Genomic DNA, 25,258 nt, shown 5'->3' on the forward strand with positions numbered 1-25,258 from the left:
CTTGCAAACATTTTGGTTGGCAGTGTAGGCTTCATTTTCACACCTGTGCACACCTGGTCAGAGTCGTCAGGTAGTTGAAGTTGAACTTTGTCTGCAGCATAGGGGTGTAACATATCATCTTGTTCACGATAATTCCCGTATGATTTTTAATACAATAAGAAAAATTTATGCCGTGACACTCGCAACATTTCGACAAGCATGACTGAAGCGAAATTATTACTGACTCCTTGGTGGTTCCAAACAGAGGAGCAGCTTCAGTAGTGTGGAATAAACTGTGGCGTCCTGAATGTTTTACTTCTCTTAGCACTCAGAGGGAACTCAGTCAGCGTCTCTCCCTCTCCTCTCTCGTCGTGCGCACACGAGTCGGTGTCGTCAAGTGATTTTGCCGTGAACCTATGTGAATAAACTCCATATATGTCAGTGTGTGCTAGTTGTGGTGTCATAACAGCCTGTCACAGGTTACAGCCTGATGATTAGAGGAGAAATGGCAGAGCAGGAAGGTCCAGGTGGGAAAAAAAAACAACTCAGTCATTTAGGATTTTACTAAAAGAAGGAAATCAGCTGCTGATTATACAGTCATGTGAAAAAATTAGGACACCCTATGAAAGCCTGTGTGTTTTTGGACATATGGATATTTAATATCAATTCTAACAATACTGGGAGATTCAGGTAATATAACTAAACAATTAAAACTTAAGAAAAGATTTTTATAACTTTCTGTAAAATGTAATTTTAAAAAAATGCAATTTCTGGTGAGGAATAAATTAGGACACCCCCACATTTATTCCCACTTAAAATGGCTAAAATCACACACAGGTGTATCACATCAGGTGCACATGATTAGAACATCGTTACTCAGCATTTTGAAGGAGGCTTGCCCTTTTAAACCTCAGACATTTAGTTTGGTGTGCTCCAGACTGCTGAAGTGACAGTGAACACCATGGTGAGATCAAAAGAGCTGTCTGAGGCCTTCAGAAAGAAGATTGTAGCAGCTTATGAGTCTGGTAAGGGATTCAAAAAGATCTCAAAAGAATATGAAATCAGCCATTCCACTGTCCGGAAAATAGTCTACAAGTGGAGGACATTCAAAACAACTGCCACCAGGCCCAGGTCTGGCCGTCCAAGCAAATTCACCCCGAGAGCAGACCGCAAGATGCTAAAAGAAGTCTCCAAAAACCCTAAAGTATCATCATGGGACCTACAGCAGGCTCTTGCTACTGTTGATGTGAAAGTGCATGCCTCTACAATCAGAAAGAGACTGCACAAGTTTAACTTTCATGGGAGGTGTGCACGGAGGAAACCTTTGCTCTCTAAGAGAAACATGAAGGCCAGACTGAAGTTTGCCAGAGTGAACATAGACAAAGACCAGGACTTCTGGAATAATGTTCTTTGGACAGATGAGTCTAAAATTGAATTATGTGGACGTCAGAAGAGAGGACATGTTTGGCGTAAACCCAATACAGCATTCCAGGAAAAGAACCTCATACCAACTGTGAAGCATGGAGGTGGAAGTGTCATGGTTTGGGGATGCTTTGCTGCAGCAGGACCTGGCCGGCTCACCATCATAGAATCCACCATGAATTCTATCGTCTATCAGAGGGTGCTTGATGAACATGTGAGACCATCTGTAAAAAAATTAAAGCTGAACTGGAACTGGACCCTGCAACATGACAATGACCCAAAACATACCAGTAAATCCACCAAGGACTGGCTGAAAACTAAGAAATGGAGAGTCCTGGAATGGCCGAGTCAAAGCCCAGATCTTAATCCCATTGAGATGCTGTCGGGTGACTTGAAACGGGCTGTACATGTAAGAAACCCCTCAAACATCTCACAGCTGAAAGAATTCTGCATTGAGGAGTGGGACAAACTCTCCTCAGACCGATGTCGGAGACTGGTAGACGGCTACAAGAAGCGTCTCACTGAAGTTATTTCAGCAAAAGGGGGTAACACTAGCTATTAGGGGGTAGGGTGTCCTAACTTTTTCCTCAGTTAGAATATGCATTTTCATTGATATCTTTCATTTAATGAGTAAAACAAGGTTAACTTTTGTTGTTTACCTGCAATTAAATCACTTTCTTTCCCAGAGATAAAGAAAAACAAGATCAGACATCGATATGTGAACATTTGTTATTAAAGAACTGAATATTTAATGGGGTGTCCTAATTTTTTCACATGACTGTATATATATAGATCCCAGGGGACATGTTTTGTATTTGGGAGCTGTTTAAATGTGTAATTAGTGGCAGATTTGATTTAGTTGAACTGCGAGTTGCAGGTAGTTGCAGGGATATCTGTCTCGGAAACATCGGACAGTTTATATATTTAACATAAAACACACAACATAAACATTTTTGGTAAAAATCCTTTTAATTTGAGTATTGATAGTGATCAAGATATGTGCATTTGGAACGTCTAGAAGAGCTGCAAGATTATTTTATTCCCATTTTAGTTATCAGAGCGCTAAACTGGAAGCAGCCGGCTCAACTGTGGAGGTCTCCAGTGCACCTGCTCATGCGCCCAATGATTTGGAAGCGGCGCCGATCATCCAGGTAGTTTTTAGACACGGGAGTTGAACCATTTTGGCTTCATGCACCACTGAGCACCTTTCATGGGAACAAATTGGGCCCCACCTCCAACGCTGTATCCAGGTCTCTTTTTTTAGAGCTGCCCTCTAATAGTCGACCAAACGTCAGTCGACCAGTAATGTCATTAGTTGGCAAGATTTCATTGGTTGCTTCGAGTTGCCTAAACCAAACTATGACAACATTAATCCTGCTTTAATTGCTACATGAGGATACTGATGGAAAACAAATGAAGCACACCTTTGCAGAGCCGTTCATTAAAAACATTTGCTCATTATGTTGCAGCAGCTTTCTGTGAAAACATATAGATATAACTTACATTTATCCTGAGAGCAGCAGCTGCAGTATAAAGTCGCAAATGTGAGCAAAATATTATCACAAACAGAAGTGTATGAATGTGTTATTTTGGGTCGCAGAGCTGCAGTCACGGAGGCGGTGTCCATCCAGTCTGACGTAACGTCATAAAGTTTATTATTATTATCATTATATTGACCATATGACAAATTAGTAAAAATATAAATATGTATTATTAATTTAAGAACATAGAATAGCAACAAAATAAGTGACATAGTTTCACAGTTTGCTTCAAATATTCAGTAAAACTACAAAAAAACGACCTCTCGTTTTTTTAGTTTTAACGACAGGATTTTGACGACTTCCACGCCTTTTCCAGGCCTTGAACATGTGGCTGTGAAATTCCCTGACTCTCCAAGGTTCCCCATAAGCGTGGGAACCCTGTATGACTGTAAATAAAACCATCAGCCTGTGTATCAGTGTTATCATCAGTGCTTATCAGTATTAGTGTCAGAAGCTCTGTGAGGCAGATACACTCACTGACCCCAGCTGCTGTGTTCAGGAACATCAGGAAAAGAAACCACCCTGTATCTGATTACAAAAGACTCAATAAGGAAAGGTTATATCAATCATTATATTTATAGATACATATCAAACAAAGCGACTGTCACCAACCCGCTCGCCCCCCCTCTGAGGAATGTGACAGCTTCCTGTGCCAGCTCTGCCACCGCGTCCGGTGTTAATCAGCACGTTGCCACCTGCTAACGCCCCCCTGATCAATCAGGACCAGCAGCACACTGGTTCCAGTAAACACAGCTCAAACACAAAGCTCAGACATAGCAGCCGCACACACGGGGAACTGAAGGTCAGAGAGCAGCAGGGCGGTGAAGTTATTTTGGAAAGTTCAGCCTGTTTCTGTGACGTGACGTCAGACTGGATGGACACCGCCTCCGTGACTGCAGCTCTGCGACCCAAAATAAGGCCAAAGTTAAAATCAAGATAATAAAATGTCAGTAAGATAGTGATAAAATAGAAGCTCAGATAAAGTCAGGATATGCTTTATGATATATGTATGTTTTTAGGAGAGACTTAAACGAGGCCAGTGACTCAGACAGCTTCATATCCAGGTCATTAATATCTTTATCGCATAATAAAATATCGTGATATTATTTCAGAGCCACATTGCCCGTTTGTCCATGAGAAAGTGTGTGAACTCTGGTAATAATTGAAGCAATAAGGGCTGTGATGTCATTATTTAATTTTTTTTGTGAAAGTAAAATCACAGGACATGTGTTCAGATGTCTTTTTTGTTTGAGCAACAGTCCAAAACTTAAATAAATTCACTTTACTGTCAAATAAAGCAGCAAATCATCACATATGAGAAGCTCAAAGCAAAGACTTTTTTAATGTGAAGTCGACAAAACAGTATTTTCATCATGATAAAGACAGAAAAGTTTTATTAATAATAAGATAATAAGATTTTAAAAGAGCTGCAGCAGTATAAAGTGTAAAAACAAAGAGTTTCAGACCTGAATCAGGACGTCAGAGTTTTTAGCTTTCTGTTAAAAATATTTAACGAGCAGCTCCTCTGATATCTATAGGCACTGTGCTCCATAACTTTGGAGTGTCACTGACAAACGCTGCGTCCCTGAGGCAAATAGTTACCAAGGGAGTGAGCGATGTAGCTCAGGCCCTGCCCATGTAGGAGCTTAAGTCAACTGTAAATGTTACGTGCAGGTATCAATGTGTGTGTGTGTGTGTCAGTGTATGTACGTGCAGGTGTGCAGAGATAAGTTACCTGGAGTTACTGAAGTGTGTGAGCTATTAGAACATATTAGTTATTAGCTTCTTCCAGTAGTCAGCCCACATCTCCTTAACTGTTTATTTATTTATTAATTAATTAGTTTTTTCTTCATTGTTATTGGTTGTTTAAATCTTTTATATTTTTCTTAATTTATTTTCCATTAAACTCTGACTGAAAATTTATCGTGTAATGAACTGTAAACTGAAAATAAATTCAGCTGTGTGTATGAAAATGGGGTTAAAAGGTAAAGTTTAACAAAAGAAAAAGAAATAGTCAATATTTTGGTGGCAGTTAAAAAAGTCTGTGGCTCAGTGGGAGACTGAAATGTGGTCTAAAATTTTGGGGCAAACCTGTTTATTAAATAAATAATTATCATCATCATCATTATTATTATTATTATTATTATTATTATTATTATTATCATCATTATAATTATTATTCCCAACACCATCATCCTATATGTTCCATCCGCTCAGCTGTGTCTTCCTGGCGCGTGGTCAACTTCACGTTAACTGTCACGTGGCGCGAGGGCTACATGCAGTTGCCCGAGTCGTCAATGGCGGCGGGCACGCCTAGTGCGCGGGCACGCAGCAGAGCGGAGTCACTTCACCTTGTTTCAACTCAATGAAGAGTTTCACAACAAAAAGCAGCCACATGTTGAACTTGTTGTACATAATGTTCTTTATTAACATTCTTCACCTGCACACTTCATATAAATGTGTTTAGATTCAGTGAACAGATCATATTTAATATTTTTATTACAGCCTCTGATTTCTGTTTCCTCAGACACACCAGGTGCGAGCTGAGGACACATAAACATGGAGTCATGTTACTGAGTAGGTTCTAATGTATCTGAGTTCGTATGAACCTGAACATGGGGTCCTCCTTCCTCCTCCTCCTCCTCCTCCTCCCTCTCATGGTAAACATCACATCCAGCACGTCTCACTTGTCTCCCTCACAGGACTTTCCAACAACCAGCCACAATACGACCGGAAGTCTGAATGCGTGCCTTCAAAATAAAGGCTTGACTCGCCTTTGAGTCGGATTGTTGCCTCGTGAGATCTGTGGTTTAATTAATGAAGAGTAGATGTCTATAAAGAGCCAAATAATTATTTTTATCACCAACTATTACTTAAAGAAATTATTTAGTTTATTAAATATTATAAAATAGTTAGAAATGTCAGTTATAATTTGTAGAATCTAAATCTAATGAACTCCAGAGAGGTAAATAAAAACACAAGTACTGCAGCAGTCCAGATATATGAATATAGAGGAGGAGAATTCCCAAAGAAAACATTAATAAATATTTATTAAAGTGTACATGATAGATATTTAAAGATAAATAAAGAGCCGTACATTTTGTGCAGTTATGCGGAAAATTCTGACCAATAATGAAATCTTCAAATTGCATGTTTGTCCCTGTGGATGGTCCAAAACTCAAAGATATTCAGTTTAATGTGACATATATTTTGGTATTTTTGCATCAATAATTAATTAATTCTCTGCCAATCAGTATATCAGTTATTTAGTTGCAGCACTAAATAAGCAACTTCTTAAAAATGGACAATGACAGTCGAGACTATGGGCTCTGATTTGGCATGAAAAATAAAACCACCATGGTACTGTTGTTCCTGCAGGGCTATGATTTATTTATGTATGTATTCATTCCTTCATTTCATTAAAACTTTGCACCCCTGAAAATAGAGTTTTCATACCGTTACACATTTAACTTCCACCAACTACTAACACCATAATACATGGTAGTTTATTCATATGTTGTTTTATTTAACCAGGGAGTCCCATTGAGATTGAAAAAATCGTTCACAACAGAAACCTGTCCGAGGTAGCAGCCAATATAAACACATTAATCCATAATAAAACGACGACTATTCAAACACAGTGGCCTCTCAAGAGAAACAAGCACACGTCTCTGTCACCACGTTCTGTATTATGCCCTTAAATTCATTAATGTATAAAAGTGTTTCTAATTTTAGATGTTTTTGGAGATTGTTCCACGTCCATGGTGCAGAGTAGGAGAATACAGGGTTCATTAAAAAGCAACCACTCAGAGGATCATAGCTGGAACTAAAAATATGAATATAACAGTGCTGTTTGCATTTTGTAATAAAACATAGAGATGCATGGTACACTGAGTCAAGGCTACGTAAAATGGAGGAGGCTGCATACATATACAAGATGTCAGACAGAAAAGTAGCTTCCACAAGTTTTTTTCTTAGCACTGAAAGTAAAACAAGACTTCACTTTAAGCTCATCAACTGGAGCAGCAATATGTTCATTAAATGTTATATTGCAAGTTATTTTTCAACTGCAGTTTTTGTCGCCAAAGGAAACTTTGTCAAAATTTAAGTTTTCAGTCTGTTTCTCACTGCAGACATTTTTATTGCAGCTAAATGTGTCTAGAGGACTGAAGAGGTGATAAATTATGTTATTCTAGTAGGCTGCCTAAAGTTACATTTTTATTTGCAATATTAATAATTCATGAAATAAAAAAAAAAAGATACTCGGCGTTCGTGTATTGATCATATGCTGTGTCGACCCCGCCCAACCCTTGTGTTGGAAACAAAATGCCAAGTACGATCGCATGAGGCATTTATTTTGAAATCGCTAACCGGAAGTAGTGTGTTTGCGCACGTGCAGGCTCGACGATGCTGCGGCTTTAATAAGAGCCCGATGGTGCAAGTGAAGAGTTGAGAGCTGCAGCAGTGTGAAGGCTCAGAGCTCCTCTTGTCACTGTTCCGTATCATATATATGTATCAGCTGTCAGTCAAACACCTCGGTGACAAACTGTCTCTGAGAGTGTAACACACTTTATCCGTGCACGTGACACATTAACCACGGTTATTGTGCTCTGTCAGAACTTTGTCTGTCCGGTCATCAGTCTGAAGTCGGTCCAACATCTCCGCCGCCGTTAAGATGCCTTTCATCGAGCACGTCTCGGACGCGGACCTGGAGTGTTTGGCGCTGGAGCGGATCGTCCCGGCGCTGCTGGCGCAAGGCTTCTGCTACGTGGACGGTGTCCTCGGGGAGCTGGCCGGCGGCGTCGTGCTGGAGCAGGTGAAGGACATGCACCGCTCCGGAGCGCTGCAGGACGGCAAGCTGGCCGGCTCCGCCCGGGGCGTCCACCAGAGGAGAATCCGCGGGGATAAGATCGCCTGGGTGAGCGGGGCCGAGCGCGGCTGCGAGGCGATCAACTTCCTGCTCAACCTCATCGATAAACTCATCTCCGTGTGCGCGAGCCGGCTCGGGTGCAAGAAGATCCGGGAGAGGTCCAAGGTAAGAGACCGAGGCCTGGTTCAAGTTCAGGGCTGGAAGACAGGAAACCAAAATATACATCTGTTTATTAAAAGAGCAGCAATGTTATAAAGTAGCGTCATGGCGCATAAAGTTGATTAAACATATTTTACGCACTGAATTTTTTATTAATCTGTCAACTAAAAGAAGGATAAGACAGTGTAATGATTGTTTGTTCATACAGCCGTGAACACATTACATGGACTGAGAGTAAAAATATAAATTAATAAATCAAATTAAGCCTCAAATATAAATAAATATAAATGCACAATGCAGATTAGTGCAACTTTGTGGTCTGCTGCACGAATATGAATTATTTTGTCCCACTGTGATGGATCCACCCAGCAACATGTGGTTCACTACTTTAATTTATATTTGTTTTTTATAAATAATTAAAAACAGAAAAATGCACATTTTTATTGTAAATGTACCTCATGTGCTAGAGTTGCAACAGGTAATCATTTAAATCAGTTAATCAAATGGCAAACATTTCATTTGCAAGTATTTTGATAATTAAATAATCATTTTAGTCATATTTAAATTAAAAAAAATCCAAATATTTTGAGTTTTTCTGCGTCTCAAAAGTGAGAATTTGATGTTTTTCTTTGTCAAACATGATGATGAACTGAACTGTTGGTGGGTTAAAACAGTTGAAGACTTTGTCACTTGGTCATGTTTCACTATTTCCTGACATTTTATTGCCAAAACAATCAGAGTAAATAAAGTCGCAGCTCATCACGTCTCCACAGAGTGATCCCACTGGACTTGATGTTCTTACAAACCCATGTCACTTATGTACATGGCCTTTAAAATGTAAAGGTGGTTTCTACGTGCAATAAGGGGTTAATATACCTTTAGTGTGGGTTTGACTTATGAGTCAGCGTCAGGATTTCTCCCGCTGATGTCACCACCACGCCACCAGACGTCTGCATTGTACGTGATGGAGTCATGTTCTGCTTTGATTAAATTCCCCCCTGTGTTTGCACGCTGTCATTTAATCTGTGATTTAGAGCGACGGTGGGATGGTTGACCTCAGCAGAGCGCTGACGTGCAGTCGCTGTTTATATGTGTTCACTAATTCACTGTGACAGCGAGCTGTGATCAGCTGGTTTGCAGGGCGGGCGGGACGCAGATTTCTATAAAGGTCCAGGAGGAAATATTGGCAGACAGTGAACATGATATAACAAGTGAGTTTCTTTAGTGTGTAATCACCTGAAAATGAGATTTGTCATGTTTTTGTTGCCTTAGAGTGAGTTGTTTACATCTCCATAATGAGCAGGTCCTCCTGTACGGAGTCCACCATGATCACTGATATGTTTCTACAGTGGCCCAGAAAGGACAACCCAAACACTGACTCCAGTTAGAGGCCCTGTCACTGATTCTTTTATAACCTTTAAGTGCTTAATTGCATTCTGCTTTCACTGGTTTAAATCACCAGGTTTGTTTTGATGATGAGGAGGAGGCCTCTGCAGATAATTCACCTGGATTAGAACTAAGGCGAGCTCACGTTAAGATATCAGAGAAAACAGGTGAGCACATTCATGGGCGCAGGGCGATCGGCCAGTCAGTGACATGCCACACAGCATCGGATAAACGCGGATTTGTAACGTGAAACTACTTTAGTCAGTGTTTTCTGTGGTGTAAATCGGCTGGTCTGGTCATGTTGGAGAGGAAGAGATCTCTGAGTATCATCTGGCTCCTGGTGAAAACCTCCTGACTGGAGGAATTCTGAGGAAGATCAGTTTCAGCTGGATGCAATCTGCACTCCTCACCTCACCTAATCCCCCTGAAGTCACACACATTGTTCCTTTTACACTGCTTGTTGTCAACGTTGGATTTCCCTCCATTTTAGGAGCTCTGGTTAAGTTTTACCACCACTGTGTGAAGTTAGAGGTTGTCTTTGGCTTCACCAGCGTCGACGAACTCTGTTTAGGCCGTGCAGTAATACTGAGGTCACATTCTGGGCTGCAGGTGATATCAGATACAGGAGATGCTTCTCATTTGAGGGTGTGGTGGTAATTTGGATTAGACAAAACACATGAGTCAGAAACTCGTCTCTCTGTGAGTTTATTTCAGGATCTGCAGACGGACTCACAACAAACTGTCAGGAATGAGCCGAGTGCAGAGAGTGGAAGAATGCAAGGTTACCTCACAGTGTTTCTGCTTCGTGGCCTCAAAGTTTCCATTAGATAAGTGTTGAAAGTTGCACAGATTTTATATGATTTACCTTTAAATTATGTGAATAATATCCATTACAATGGCTCCACAGTTTGTTCAGTTTGGACTGTTGTGTTGCTCGACTGAAACACCCCAAAATCAGGTCAGTTTTCTGGCTGAATTCGGGTCAGTCTGGGTCACAGCGCCACGCCAACCGGAGCTGTTTTGTCTCATACATGTCAAAATGGCCGCGGGGTCATCGGAGAGTCCCTTCGTGTTTGTTCCCTTTTTAGTGTCTAGGCTCTTTTGGCAGCCGTCCAGCGACCCCTCTGGGCCCCGAGCCAAGGCTCCAGGAACCAGAGCACGCTCCGGGGAGGACAGGAAATGTAGTGGACCAGTTCACATCCACTGGGTGTCCTCTGCTGCTGCGTGCTGATTAATCACACAGGCAGGCGTGTTGATGGCGTGTAGACTCGGGCTGAATGCCGGGAATTTAGGTCTGAGTACTTACCAGGAATACGTATTAAAAATGTGCTCCTTTTTTCTGGGAAACAGATGTGAGATTTTTAGAATACGAAAACAGCCACGCTACAAATGATGATCTCATAGAACATGATGCATCGCTGTAAACAAACACTGACAGTATGGAACAGTTTACTGTACTTTAAGTACATTATGCTGATGTCTACTTTTATTTAAGTGAAGTTAACTTGTAATGGAGTATTGTCTCAGTGTGGGTTTAGTACTGTGACTACAGTAAAGGATCTGAATACATCTTCCACAGCTGCAGATGTAGCAGTGGACATTCTCACGTACGCCCTCGTCCACTTACTCAATTATTCACTCCCTCACTCCACATACACTCGCATACACACACAGATTTACATCTCACACACACACACACACACACACACACACACGTTTCCAGTGTTTCCGCCCTGTCTTCACGTGCAGCAGCGTACAGTGCGCCCGTATCGTAAGTGTTTGTGCATGCATGTTATCAGATTTAACTTCTTAAGAAAACAGGTCAACCCCGTTACAATGGGACTACACACACACACACACACACACACACACACACACACACACACACACACACACAGATGGTGCAGGAGAATAAACAACAAAGATAAGCAGGATAAGAAGTTTTTTCTTCGTACAGTAAAAACTTGAAGTGAATATAAAGTTTAATCCCCAGCAGCAGAACAGGTCGGCCATGTTGCCTTCAGCCTGCGTTCATTTTGGCAGCTGTTTAGCTATTTTAGATTCATTTTTTTTCTTTGCACGCTGAGTCTATTTTTTCAGATTTGTTTTTTTAATCCATCATGTGAAAAAAAATCCTTACACACAGAAACCTTGCACACTGATGCCGATGTGTTTTATTGTTCTACTCGGAGCATAAGTCCGCAGTACGTGACAAAATAAAAAGACACATTTCCTCCTTTGCCTCTCTCCTCTGGAGTTACCCGTCTGACTGTCATCACTTCCTCCCTGTCTGTTATTTGGCACCACAGCTGCATGAAGGGGTGTGGCTGTCCTCCACATTCTGTGTGCGGTCCACATCTTCCTCCTCTTCATCATCATCCACCTGAATATCACTGTCTGACCTGTTGAACGTAGCTGTCAACAAACGTTGAGGACTCAGTTTTCTGACTTATTTTTCAATGTGCAACAGTTTCAGACAAAAAAAGGACTCCGTGTGCAGAGGCCTTGGTTATGGTTGCTTAGCAACCAGTACCGTATCACAGCCTACCTAATGTAATCCTGAGTGCAGAGCTGATTGTCTTCCAGGTATTTTTTTTAAGTGTTTAGGCTTAAAACATTGTCCATGAGACAGATGTAAAGCCTTGTGCTAAAATGATCAACCTATTTGTCCCAGACTGATATTAACGGATGAAGGGAAAGATATCTGTTGGGTTTGATTGGTTCTTGGTTCCCCATCACATGACATGTGGTGCAAGCTGCTGCTTTCCAAAAGTTGAACCTTTGCGATGAAGCCATCGCAGCCTAAAAAGTAGGTGTTCGAGAATGCGTGTGCGTTGCAGCAGTGTCACAAGTTTGTGCACGTCTGCAGTGTGTCTACAACAAACAATGGATCTGAGGACGCAAGAATATGCAGCTCTTCAGGGATGATTTACTGATCATCATTTGAAAAGCTCAACATCTCTGTATTTATGCTCTCAACAAATAACTAATGTGAGCCAACTGGGATTTGTCCCCAGGTTCATTGTAAACTCTGACTTATCCGTGTGACTGTTAAGAAGCAGAAACATAACTTGTTTCTTCATGTGCAACATGTTAGTCTGGAGGTTTAAACTGGTGTCCTCTCACAGAGTTGGTGATTCAAACTAAACTTTCATCTCTGTCAGAGAAAACTGATCTGATTTCAGACTGTTTACTTACAGCACAGCTACACTCACAGATAACTGAGCCTCCTACCTGCCTGTCAAACACCATCAACCCACAAACCTTCCTGAGACAGTCCGGACTGAGTGGAGTCCTGCGGGGATCAACAGATGTAAAGACCTGGCTGTGCTGCTACTGAGCTATAAGTCGTGTTCTGTCACTCAATCAGTCAGACTTTATTTGTAGAACAAAAACACAAAGTGATTCATTCAGTAAAACAATCCCTTCCCTGCAGATGCAGCAGTGAACATTCTCACGTACACACTCAGCCTTTTATTCGGTTATTCACTCCCTCACTCCTCAGCACGTACTTAAACACACACACGGATCAAAAGCAGTGACTGATCCCTCAGGCGTTTGAGCATGCCTGTCACGCATCATGTCATGACTTTGTAATTAAATAAAGAGATAAAATTAGAGGAAGGACCTGAGGATATTAGATGGAAGGGAATGTGTTTATTAGTAGAGACCCAGCTAAAATCACTTTATCTTTTTTGTATTTTTTTTTTTTTTTTTAATGAAAATGAAACTTGACTAATATTACAATTGCAATACTGGTCGCAATATGATTTTTTTTTTTCATATCGTGCAGCCCTGTTTTATGATTCAGATTTAGAAAATCACACCAGGGGCAGTTTGCCTTGTACACACACTATAAGATAACATACAGTCACATGTGCCAAGGAGTTCAATGAAATAAAGGAATTCTCTAAACAGTAAAAGTTAATGACATATAGAAGAGACAAAAAACAATAAAAACAAATTTATATAGAATTTAAAAGACGAATTGCAGAGGGAATAAAAGATTTTTTACAAGTGTAACGACGCCCTGATGGCAACAGAGAAAATTCCTGAGAGAAAATATAAAATAGGGAAATAAAGTTGAATTTAATTAGTTAGTTTCAACCCAAACTGTAACCATGAAACTGACAGACAACAGGGGGAGGTCGTCCTCACCGCCACTACAAACTAGAGGAACGATTGCATCAAAAAATCTCTAACTATCGGAACTTTGGGCTCAAATGCACGAATGTTGGATGAATGATATCTGATTCTTTTAACACTCCAGTGTTTGTATTATTATTGGCGCCTATACCCGTGTAGTTTTGGCTCCAGTCCAGTCAGTTTGGGAATCACTGTTAAGATTTATGCCGTTGAAATCGATCCAGACTGCAGCCTCACGCTCCACACGTAGCTCTGTCATTAAAGACTTAAGCAGACTGGAAACCAGCCAAACAACTGCACAGACCTCAGAGCACTCCATCCCTCCCTTCGTCCCTCCCTCCTCCTCCTTTCTATGAGAAAGATAAGATAAAGTTGAGGCGCAAGGCTCGGTGAGGCGTTTTGTTTTGAGTCATTTTTTTTTCCTCCACAGTGTATCATTTCCTCTCTGCCCAGCCCTCCTGTGTTTCTCCACATAGTTTCACTTCATAGCAGTTACGTGGTGGTGATGGTGATGATGATGTTTGTGTGTGTGTGTGTGTGTGTGTGTGTGTGTATACGTGCGCTAGTGGCGGCGTGTAAACAAACTTGCGTGATTTCCTCCTTCCCCCAACAGAGTGAGTGCAGCTCGCCTGTGATTTTTGGAGCAGGTCAGCCACTCTTTATCAGTGCTGGGGGTTTGTCGTCAGCGGCAGCAGAGGAAGGCTGAAGCTACGTGCAGCTCTGGAGTCCCTTGCGTGCACACTGAGAAAGGCTCGACCCCCCCCTCCCCCACCCAACTGCTAACTTCCCCCCTTAACATGTAGAGCGATAGAGGGAGGCATGGACTCAGTGTGGTTGCATGTGAAGACAGACATCAGGTGGTACACGGTGACGTCAGTTCGGTTGCCAAAGATGTTGTTGATGTTGCGTTCAGGGACCCATGTATTTGATGAGGGTTAATCTACGCAATGACCTTCTGGTATAAAGCGTGTTTGTGATTGTAAAGAAAAGGTTGGGAGCGGAATGTGAGATTTTCCATAGCGTGTGAAGCTTTTCGTCTTTCACAGTTTCACAATAAGAGCGCTGAAAAGAAAGGATGTGTCGGTGATGACGCAGCTACAGCAGACACAGCTGACATCATTTAGTAGTAAATGGGTTTTGCCTTTTCAGTGAGCGACCATGAACACTCAGAAAAACATGTTTGTTTGCACATTAGTTAGGTTCATACACAACTGCTGAAAAGTTCGTAATCAGCTGTTATTTTGATGAGACTTGGCCATTTCTTGTTTTATTTTTATTTATATATATTTTTAAGATTTTTTTTTTTTTTTTAAAGATTTTAAGATTTCCTAAATTTAATGGGACTTAACAGAGGGGGCCAAAGGGCCAAGATGAGGGGAAATACTGCTGGTCAAGTGCTGTGGTCCAAATGAAATAAATTTAGTTTGGTTTAACTTTTAGCTATCCAGGATTTGATGTCGTGAAGACAGTTGTTGACTTCAGTTAGTTTGTTGATGTTGTTTGGCTCTAAGGGGAGGTAGATCTGTGTATTGTTCACATAACAGTGAAAATATATGTTATATTTCTGAATAATTTAGCCCAGCTGAAGTAAAAAAATGGAGAAGAGAACTGGACCGAGTATTGAACCTTGGGGTACACCACAGGAGATGGGAGCCGAGGAAGAAAGAGGGTTACTGATAAAGACAGAAGGATCTGTTGGATAAATATGGAGAGAACCAGTTTAAATCAAAACCAGAGACCCAAACAGTCCTTTTAATCTGAGAATGAGAATAGAGTAAATGTGGAATTATACTTTTAAAATCTGTTTAAAATAGACATTATTGAAAGGAAGAAGAAAAACATCAACAGCTGCTGATTCCAAACTTTTATGTTTGTACCTGACTAATGTGCAAAGTTCTACAGTGTTAAGACTGTGAAGAAAACCCTGTGTTTTAACCAGCTGAAGCCGTCTCACTGAGATGACCTGTAGTAACCTCTCAGGGGTCGTGTGCGTTAGCGACAGAGAATCAGCTGTTTGTTTTTCCTGAAGGAAATCCTCAGTTTGGGCTTCTTGTTGACTCTGACACAGTCTCATGTCTGATGACCGTCTCCTGCTCTCAGCCAATCAGCTTCCACTTCCTGCATCGCTGCAGTGAGTGGGGCAGGTCTTTTTAGGATGATGGGAGCACTGGAGTTGACTTTTTCTTTTGTCTTAAGTATGTTTTACTTTTACTGGAATATAGTTTTACACCCTTTGAGTTTCTTCTATTTGATTGAATATCTGTATCGTAAAGACTGTAAACTTTAAACAGGCCAAAGCTGTCATGAGTAAAAATATTGACCCGTTGTCTTGTAGTATTTGTAGGCATAGAGAATATTAGGAGTATGCATGAATTGTCTGTTACAGTTTATAGAAAGTTTCGCCATCAAATGTGAAAGTGAAGGCGGACCCCAGATTCAGTCTCGTTTTGGATCGAGCTTTGTCTGCTTCGCATTTCACCTCGCTTTTTTCGTCATTGCTGTGTTGCAAGCTTTGTAGCATCCTCCTCAGTACATGCTGCTACTACCTGGTCACTACCTTTTTATAAAGTCCCAACCTCACCTGTGTGCTGTTCCCAGAAACGAGTTCAGACTGTTTACTTACAGCGCAGTTACACTCACAGATAACTGAGCCTCCTACCTGCCTGTCAAACACCATCAACCCAGAAAACTTCCCGAAGTTGTCGTCGGTGGCCGCTTGCTCCGCTGCCGTTCAGCAGCTAACGAGTGGAGCTAGCTGCTAACAGCCATCGCTGCAACTAACAAACTCCACAAATCCATTCAGCAGCTCCACCATCCACGGTCACACACACACGTCTGATTATTTACTGCTGAATTACAGCTCTCAACTCGCACCAACGGCTGACGCTGCTCCGCTCTGACTGTTTCTTCTGGCTACTAAAACATCGTGGTGCAGACTATATACTGGAGTTTACCAGCCTGTCACTTATGTGGCATTTGAACGGAATTACAAGCACGGCCGTTCTTGGTTTTCAGTGTCCGATAGTCGATCACTAACATTTTTGTCACATCTAGTCAACCAAACTGAAACATAGATTTCATCTTAGTTTTTATCATCAAAATCTATTTGTTAGTTGTCGTCTCCTCACTAACATCAGAATCCTGATTGTCTTTAAGCCGTTACTCTGCTCAGTCATTAAGGCTTCGACTGCTCTTATCACTGCTGCAACCACCACCAAGTGTGACTGATCAAGTTTCCTCCCTGCACTGACCCGCCACACACACACAGAGGCATGCAACACATGGGTACACACGACTGCAGCAACTTGTCTACGTGCAGCTCAAGTCGTAGGCACACAACCACGACACACACCCGATGTATTCAGAAATATTGGCAAATAACCACCCCCCACACACACACACACACACACACACACAGAGGAAGTTTCTGTAATCACATCTGTCAGCTTTTGTTTTGAAATTGCATCACACCTTTTTCCCTCATGTTCTTCTTTTTCATTATCGATAAAAACACTGCGCTTTGTTCTTCAGAGCAAACAGTTTTTGTATTTTCTATCATAGTGAGGAGAATCACTCGAGCTTTGTATCGCTTGGATTGTTTAATAAAGCTGATACAAAACCTGAGTGTCCAAAATATACTTTCTTTTGTTTTACATAACTTACTTCGGGGGAATATAAACTCGTTTTTACAGATGATGTATTTTTTTCTTTCAACAAAAGAATTGACAGTTGTGAATTGTTTCATGTCCAAATACAAACAGCTGAACGAGAGCACCTAAATAAGACAAATAAATAAAGTAGGTTGTCAAAATGTTTATTTGAAATCAGAAATGATTCGAACAAAGAATAACTCAACTCAACTTTATTTATATAGCACCTTTCATACAAATATGCAGCCTAAAGTTCTTCACATGGCAAAACTGTAATGACACACACACAAAGTTTTGCAGGACTAAAAAAATTACATCAGTAAGACAATAAAATATTTTAAAAAACAAACCAAAAAGAAAGCCGATCCAAAATCCGCAGAATCAAAAAAGAGTAAATAAATAAAATAGAATAAAAATAAACAGGAGGGATAAAATAAGGTACAAACCAGTGGTTAAAACTTCAAGACTGTGACGTTACTCCACATTAAAAGGCCAGATTAAAAAGATGGGTCTTTAATTTACTCTAAAAATACAGAGAAGGAGCTCAGCATTTTAATATCCAGAGGCAGTGAATTCCACAGTTTAGGGGCATAAAAATAGAAACCGCTCGCAGCAGACACATGAGGAACATTTCAAAATAAAGCAAAGTGGAGAACCTCAGTGGCTGGAACATAAAATGATAGAAACTCCATGATGTGTGGAGGGGCGAGGTCATTTGAAGCTTTATAAACAAGTAAAAGAACATTTGTAAAGATCCACATCATCAGCGTAGTGACATTTTCCTTAAGTCAACACTCATTGTCTGTTGCATTATGATACCGAACATTTTCGGTTCCCTACAAGTTTTATGTTGTTTCAAAATCTCTTGCAAACGTGTCTGTTTGTGTTTATTGCCTTAACCTGCCCTTCCATGTGCAGGTTTCTACTCCTGTAGTGTCGCTCTGAAACACGCTGAACGTTCTCAAACACTGTGTGTGACACTGAGGTCTAATAAAGTGTGTGTTGTCTGTGTGTGTCTTTAGGCCATGGTGGCGTGTTACCCAGGAAACGGGGCAGGTTACGTCAAACACGTGGACAACCCAAACCACGACGGACGCTGCATCACCTGCATCTACTACCTCAACAAGAACTGGGACGCCAAGGTGCGTTCAGGAACCTCTGCTCATTTCTGAATTCACACTCTATCACTCTCAGCTTGAACTTTAATCTCTTTATGATTGTGATTTTATTGATTATCTTAAATTCTCTGATCTCTTGTGATCATGACTCAGATTATAGTACGTATCAGCAAAATGTAGTTAAAGCAGTTAAAGTTAATTTAGCTTGAGAAGGAGGAGAGTTTCTCTTCATCCTTCAGCTCATCTTCGTCTTCGTGGTGTCTGATCTTTGTGTTGTTGTCGTTGATCAGGAGCACGGCGGCATCCTCAGGATCTTTCCAGAGGGGAAACCTTATGTTGCCGACATCAAGCCGCTGTTTGACCGGCTGCTCCTGTTTTGGTCCGACCGCAGGAACCCACATGAGGTGCAGCCTTCGTACGCCACCAGGTAACCAATCAATCAATAATCCTGATAACTAAAGACAGAGGTGTTCAGTTCCTGTAGGGAGGAAGAAAAGTTATCTTCAAATCTCTATGAATTTACAGATAGAGAGAGATATTTTTGTTTGGCATCATTTTAAACATTGTTGGAACTTTTTTAGATCCCATTTGGGATGATTAATTGATGCATTAGTTTAAGTCAGAGGACTTGAATACTGAAGATAATGAATCCTGCACATCCTGTCTACCTGTGTCAGCTCCCACTTTACCACCCAAAACTTTCAAACATTTACCTCACCTCTCCGTCTAACAGATGATGATCAGATAAATGTAGGAGAGCAAATAGTACAATAATTTCCCCTCTTGAATGCAGTGGAGGAAAAATAGAAACTCTTCTACAAAAGCTGAAACTAAAGCACCAGAACCTCGAAAATACAATTAAAATAAATTGATGAACTACAGTTTCACTGTGCCCACAAAAACAGGAAGCTACTGTCTCTGCTACATTAACAGATAGGTCTTCTGGGAAGGAAATAACCTTTAACATCAAATGAAGTTCAGTAAATATTATTTTCTGTTAGTGTTGAAAGTGTGTTGACATCAGCAAACTCTGACACAGCACAACAGAGGTGTGTGCTTTTTATTATGAGTTAAAACAGATTAGATGCAGTTTAATTGAATTAATCAGGTGCATTTAAAGTGCTGAATCCTTTTATTTTCACTGAGGACAGAAACACCTCATCCACAGATCATTGGCTCCACCTGCTGGTGCAAAAGTGAAATAACACCCAAACCAGTAAACAACATCTTTGAGGCTAATATGTTTTACATGTATCTTCTCTATGAATATGTGAATGTAATATGTGAAGTAACTAATGTCATGACCTTTCATCTCTGATTGGCTGCCTCAGATGTATACAGAGGCAGCATTTTTGCACGCTGTGTTAGGAAACACAGGCAGTTTAACTCAGACTTTATTCTAAAAGTATATTTTAGTTGCTTCACAGACACTAGATCTACTTCAGTGAAACAAACTCTGACTTTAAGTGCAACAAGAAATTAAAAAGTGATTTTTCAAATGAAATCTACAAACCCAGAGATGTATTAAACATCACTATTGTCTCTGTTTCAGGTACGCCATCACAGTTTGGTATTTTGACTCTGAGGAGAGAGCCGAGGCTAAGAAACGCTTCAGAGACTCGACAGGTACAAACACACACACACACACACACACAAACACACACACACACACACACACATACAATGACATTTTTTTCATGGTTTTGACGACATGCTATACTATGACTTTTTTACAGGATTTTTGACGACATACTATACTATGAATTTTTTAATCGTTTTTTGACGACATGCTATACTATGACTTTTTGTTTTTGACGACATGCTATACTATGACTTTTTGTTTTTGACGACATGCTATACTATGACTTTTTTTCATCGTTTTTGACGACATGCTATACTATGACTTTTTTTCATCGTTTTTGACGACATACTATACTATGACTTTTTTTGTTTTTGACGACATGCTATACTATGACTTTTTTTGTTTTTGACGACATGCTATACTATGACGTTTTTTTCATCGTTTTGGATGACATGCTATACTATGACGTTTTTTTCATCGTTTTGGATGACATGCTATACTATGACTTTTTTTTGTTTTTGATGACATACTATACTATGACTTTTTTTGTTTTTGACAACATGCTATACTATGACTTTTTTTCATCGTTTTTGACGACATACTATACTATGACTTTTTTGTTTTTCACGACATACTATACTATGATTTTTTTTTTGTTTTTGACGACATACTATACCATGACTTTTTTTCATCATTTTTGACGACATACTATACTATGACTTTTTTCATCGTTTTTGACGACATACTATACTATGACGTTTTTTGTTTTTGACAACATACTATACTATGACTTTTTTTTGTTTTTGACGACATGCTATACTATGACTTTTTTTCATCGTTTTTGACGACATGCTATACTATGACTTTTTTTCATCATTTTTGACGACATGCTATACTATGACTTTTTTTCATCGTTTTTGACGACATGCTATACTATGACTTTTTTTCATCATTTTTGACGACATGCTATACTATGACTTTTTTTCATCGTTTTTGACGACATCCTATACTATGACTTTTTTTGTTTTTGACGACATCCTATACTATGACTTTTTCGATGTTTTTGACGACATGCTATACTATCACTTTTTTTGTTTTTGACGACATGCTATACTATGACTTTTTTGTTTTTGACGACATGCTATACTATGACTTTTTTGATGTTTTTGACGACATGCTATACTATGACTTTTTTTCATCGTTTTTGATGACATGCTATACTATGACTTTTTTTGTTTTTGACGACACACTATACTATGACTTTTTTTGTTTTTGACGACATACTATACTATGACTTTTTTTCATCGTTTTTGACAACGTGCTATACTATGACTTTTTTTGTTTTTGACGACATACTATACTATGACTTTTTTTCATCGTTTTTGACAACATGCTATACTATGACTTTTTTGTTTTTGACGACATACTATACTATGACTTTTTTTCATCGTTTTTGACAACATGCTATACTATGACTTTTTTTCATCGTTTTTGACGACATACTATACTATGACTTTTTGGATGTTTTTAACGACATGCTATACTATGACTTTTTTCGTCGTTTTTGACAACATGCTATACTGTGACTTTTTTTTAAACGTCAACATACTATACTATGTAAGAAACTTTTTATGATTTACTTTACTATGACTTGTTTTATTTACTTCATGTGACTTTAAAAAAACATTTAGGACCTTTTTAAAGATATACTAGACTTTATTTTTTACTTTTCATGTCACATTATACTATATTATGATTTTAATGTTCATAACAAAGTCACATATTTTATATATTTTTATTTCACACAGACATTCATATGTTATTGTTAGTGTCAAGCTTTCATACACTTCATATTTTAAATTAATATATATTCTAAATCCTTATTCGTACCTTTCTGTGTTTTAGCTCGGCAGCAGGAGAGCAGCTCTGGCTGATTGTGAGAAAACATCGCCACCTGGTGTTTGACACCCTGACCTGCTGGAGAGGACGGAAGGGTTCCTCCCAACTCTCACAGCTCCTGAAAAAGCTGAGGAAAAAAAGGACAAAAAAAAAAAAAAAACACAACAAAAAAGTTACATTCTGGAGGCGTCGAGGGGGTTTCTATCTCTTCAATGGATGAATCTACATTCCCTCGTCTTTCTGCAGGGCGTCCAGGCTGGACAGAGCCCCATGACTGATGAGTTCAAGTTGCCTGCAGCTGTACTGGACTTCCCCTGCTTTACATGATCTTTGTGCAATACTCTCTGCTGAGTCAGAGGAAAATTCTGCACTGCACCTTTAAGCTTCAGCTTGCTAAAACTAGAGGAGGCGAGATGACAAACAGTCTGAGGTTTACCAACAGAGAAACACTGGAGATATGATGCTTACAAACCTGTGTGATAGACATGTACTTCAACATGCGCTGTATAAATGTTTGGAATACGATGGGACCACACGGGAGTATTGTGTGAAGTCACGGAGGAGCTTTTGGGAATTGAATTATGTGAAATCTTACAGAGTAACAATATAAATCAAAGAGAAATTGTTTTGAGTGACATGAAAGGGGTAGAATTATCTTTTAAAGAAACAGTCCCACATTTAGGGGGTTTAAAAAAGACCAGTGTTTCTCTGATTTTGGGGAAAGCAGTGTAAAAGGTTTGCGTTGAAGATTAATAGCACTTTAAAGCTGCTGTTAAGCATTATGACTTCATGATCTGATCATTGTTGAGAAACACCACACTTTCTGTACTCTCCCTACACTCTGACTTTTTGTTCCTGATTTTTAAAATGGCTGCCAGTGTTCTGTGCGCACTCCGTCCTCCGCCGACGGAGAAGGACAAAGAGGAAGATAGATTCCACTGATGCAGCACATTTGACGGGCGGCGTGTGAAGCCGCTGTCACAGACTGTGTGAGAGTGGATGAATAATTGATGCTCTGTTCAAACGGCTCTTCAGAGACGTTACTGAGCCTGAGCCGCCGTCCTGAAAGAATAACGCTCGCTGCTAACTTTCAGCACCTTTTAAAAGTAATTTGTCTCTTTCACTGCAGCCTGACCAGGACTCCCTGAGATACTTAAAATACAACATGTAACTGTCCTGTGTTTTGTGTGCAAGAAATATTTTGTCTCCATCTAGATTTTCAGAAAGTTCTGTGAACTTTCACTTTATTTACAGATGTATTGAATACAACTTATATTTTAAGAATGTATTTTATTACCTGTTTTTGAATCTACAATAAACATGTAGATATCGGTCTAATGTCTCTGGCTTTGTTTTTTTTTATCACATTACACAATTTTCAGCAAGTATAACTTTTAAAAAGTCATATAATAGTAGTATAGTATGTCATCAAAAATCATGAAAACGTCATAGTATAGCATGCCGTCAAAAACCATGAAAAAAAGTCATAGTATGTCGTCAAAAACCATGAAAAGTCAAACTATAGTATGTTGTCAAAAATGATGAGAAAACATGATAGTATAGCATGTTGTCAAAAACGATGAAAAAGAGTCACAGTATAGTATGTCGTCAAAAAGGACAAAAAAAGTCATAGTATAGCATGTCGTCAAAAACCATTAAAAAACGTCATAGTATAGCATGTCGTCAAAAACCATGGAAAAAAAGTCATAGTATAATATGTCATCAAAAACAATGAAAAAACGTCATAGTATAGCATGTCGTCAAAAACAATGAAAAAAGTTCAGTATAGCATGTCGTCAAAAACAAAAAACCTCATAGTATAGCATGTCGTCAGAAACAATGAAAAAACGCCACAGTATAGCATGTCGTCAAATACGATGAAAAAACTTCATATTATAGTATGTTGTCAAAAGCCATAAAAAAAACGTCACAGTATAGCATGTCGTCAAAAACAGTGAAAAAAGTTGTTATAGCATATCGTCAAAAACAATGAAAAAAATTCATATTGTAGCATGTCGTGAAAAAACCGGAAAAAAGGTCACGGTATAGCATGTCGTCAAAAACCATGAAAAAAAGTCATAGTATAGTATGTCATCAAAAAGGAAGAAAAAAAGTCATAGTATAGCATGTCGTCAAAAAGGAAGAAAAAAGTCATAGTATAGTCTGCCATCAAAAAGGAAGAAAAAAACATCATAGTATAGCATGTTGTCAAAAACCATGGAAAAAACGTCATAGTATAGTATGTTGTCAAAAACCATGAAAAAAGTCATAGTATAGCATGTTGTCAAAAACCATGAAAAAAAAGTCATAGTATAGCATGTCGTCAAAAACCATGAAAAAAGTCATAGTATAGCATGTCGTCAAAAACCATGAAAAAAAGTCATAGTATAGCATGTTGTCAAAAACCATGAAAAAGAGTCACAGTATAGTATGTCGTCAAAAAGGACAAAAAAAGTCATAGTATAGCATGTCGTCAAAAACCATTAAAAAACGTCATAGTATAGCATGTCGTCAAAAACCATGAAAAAAAGTCATAGTATAGTATGTCATCAAAAACAATGAAAAAACGTCATAGTATAGCATGTCGTCAAAAACAATGAAAAAAGTTCAGTATAGCATGTCGTCAAAAACAAAAAACCTCATAGTATAGCATGTCGTCAGAAACAATGAAAAAACGTCACAGTATAGCATGTCATCAAAAACGATGAAAAAACTTCATATTATAGTATGTTGTCAAAAGCCATAAAAAAAACGTCACAGTATAGCATGTCGTCAAAAACAGTGAAAAAAGTTGTTATAGCATATCGTCAAAAACAATGAAAAAAATTCATATTGTAGCATGTCGTGAAAAAACCGGAAAAAAGGTCACGGTATAGCATGTCGTCAAAAACCATGAAAAAAAGTCATAGTATAGTATGTCATCAAAAAGGAAGAAAAAAAGTCATAGTATAGCATGTCGTCAAAAAGGAAGAAAAAAGTCATAGTATAGTCTGCCATCAAAAAGGAAGAAAAAAACGTCATAGTATAGCATGTTGTCAAAAACCATGGAAAAAACGTCATAGTATAGCATGTTGTCAAAAACAATGAAAAAAAAGTCATAGTATAGCATGTCGTCAAAAACCATGAAAAAAGTCATAGTATAGCATGTCGTCAAAAACCATGAAAAAAAGTCAGAGTATAGCATGTCGTCAAAAAGGAAGAAAAAAACGTCATAGTATAGCATGTCGTCAAAAACCATGAAAAAATGTCATAGTATAGTATGTCGTCAAAAACCATGAAAAAAAGTCATAGTATAGCATGTCATCAAAAAGGAAGAAAAAAAGTCATAGCTTGTCGTCAAAAACCATGAAAAAAAAGTCATAGTATAGTATGTCGTCAAAAACCATGAAAAAAAGTCATAGTATAGCATGTTGTCAAAAAGGAAGAAAAAAACGTCATAGTATAGCATGTCGTCAAAAACCATGAAAAAAAGTCATAGTATAGCATGTCGTCAAAAACCATGAAAA

At 39.2% G+C, this 25,258-nt stretch overlaps 1 protein-coding gene and 1 long non-coding RNA gene across 2 annotated transcripts; both read left to right on the forward strand.

Annotated features, from left to right (window-relative positions):
• Nucleotides 1–7,377: 7,377 nt before the first annotated feature.
• On the forward strand, nucleotides 7,378–23,092 carry egln3 (egl-9 family hypoxia-inducible factor 3). The gene is made up of 5 exons (XM_033641856.2): nucleotides 7,378–7,977; nucleotides 18,176–18,295; nucleotides 18,562–18,698; nucleotides 19,824–19,897; nucleotides 21,759–23,092. The coding sequence occupies exons 1-5, from the start codon at nucleotides 7,618–7,620 to the stop codon at nucleotides 21,785–21,787; spliced, it is 720 nt and encodes a 239-aa protein (XP_033497747.1). The 5' UTR covers nucleotides 7,378–7,617; the 3' UTR covers nucleotides 21,788–23,092.
• LOC144467053 (uncharacterized) lies at nucleotides 7,984–17,513 on the forward strand. Its single transcript, XR_013493421.1, has 2 exons — nucleotides 7,984–9,502; nucleotides 9,623–17,513. It is a non-coding gene; the product is annotated as an uncharacterized LOC144467053 (long non-coding RNA).
• Nucleotides 23,093–25,258: the final 2,166 nt, after the last annotated feature.

This window comes from Epinephelus lanceolatus, chromosome 15, assembly GCF_041903045.1.
Source record: "Epinephelus lanceolatus isolate andai-2023 chromosome 15, ASM4190304v1, whole genome shotgun sequence".
NCBI lineage: Eukaryota > Metazoa > Chordata > Actinopteri > Perciformes > Serranidae > Epinephelus > Epinephelus lanceolatus.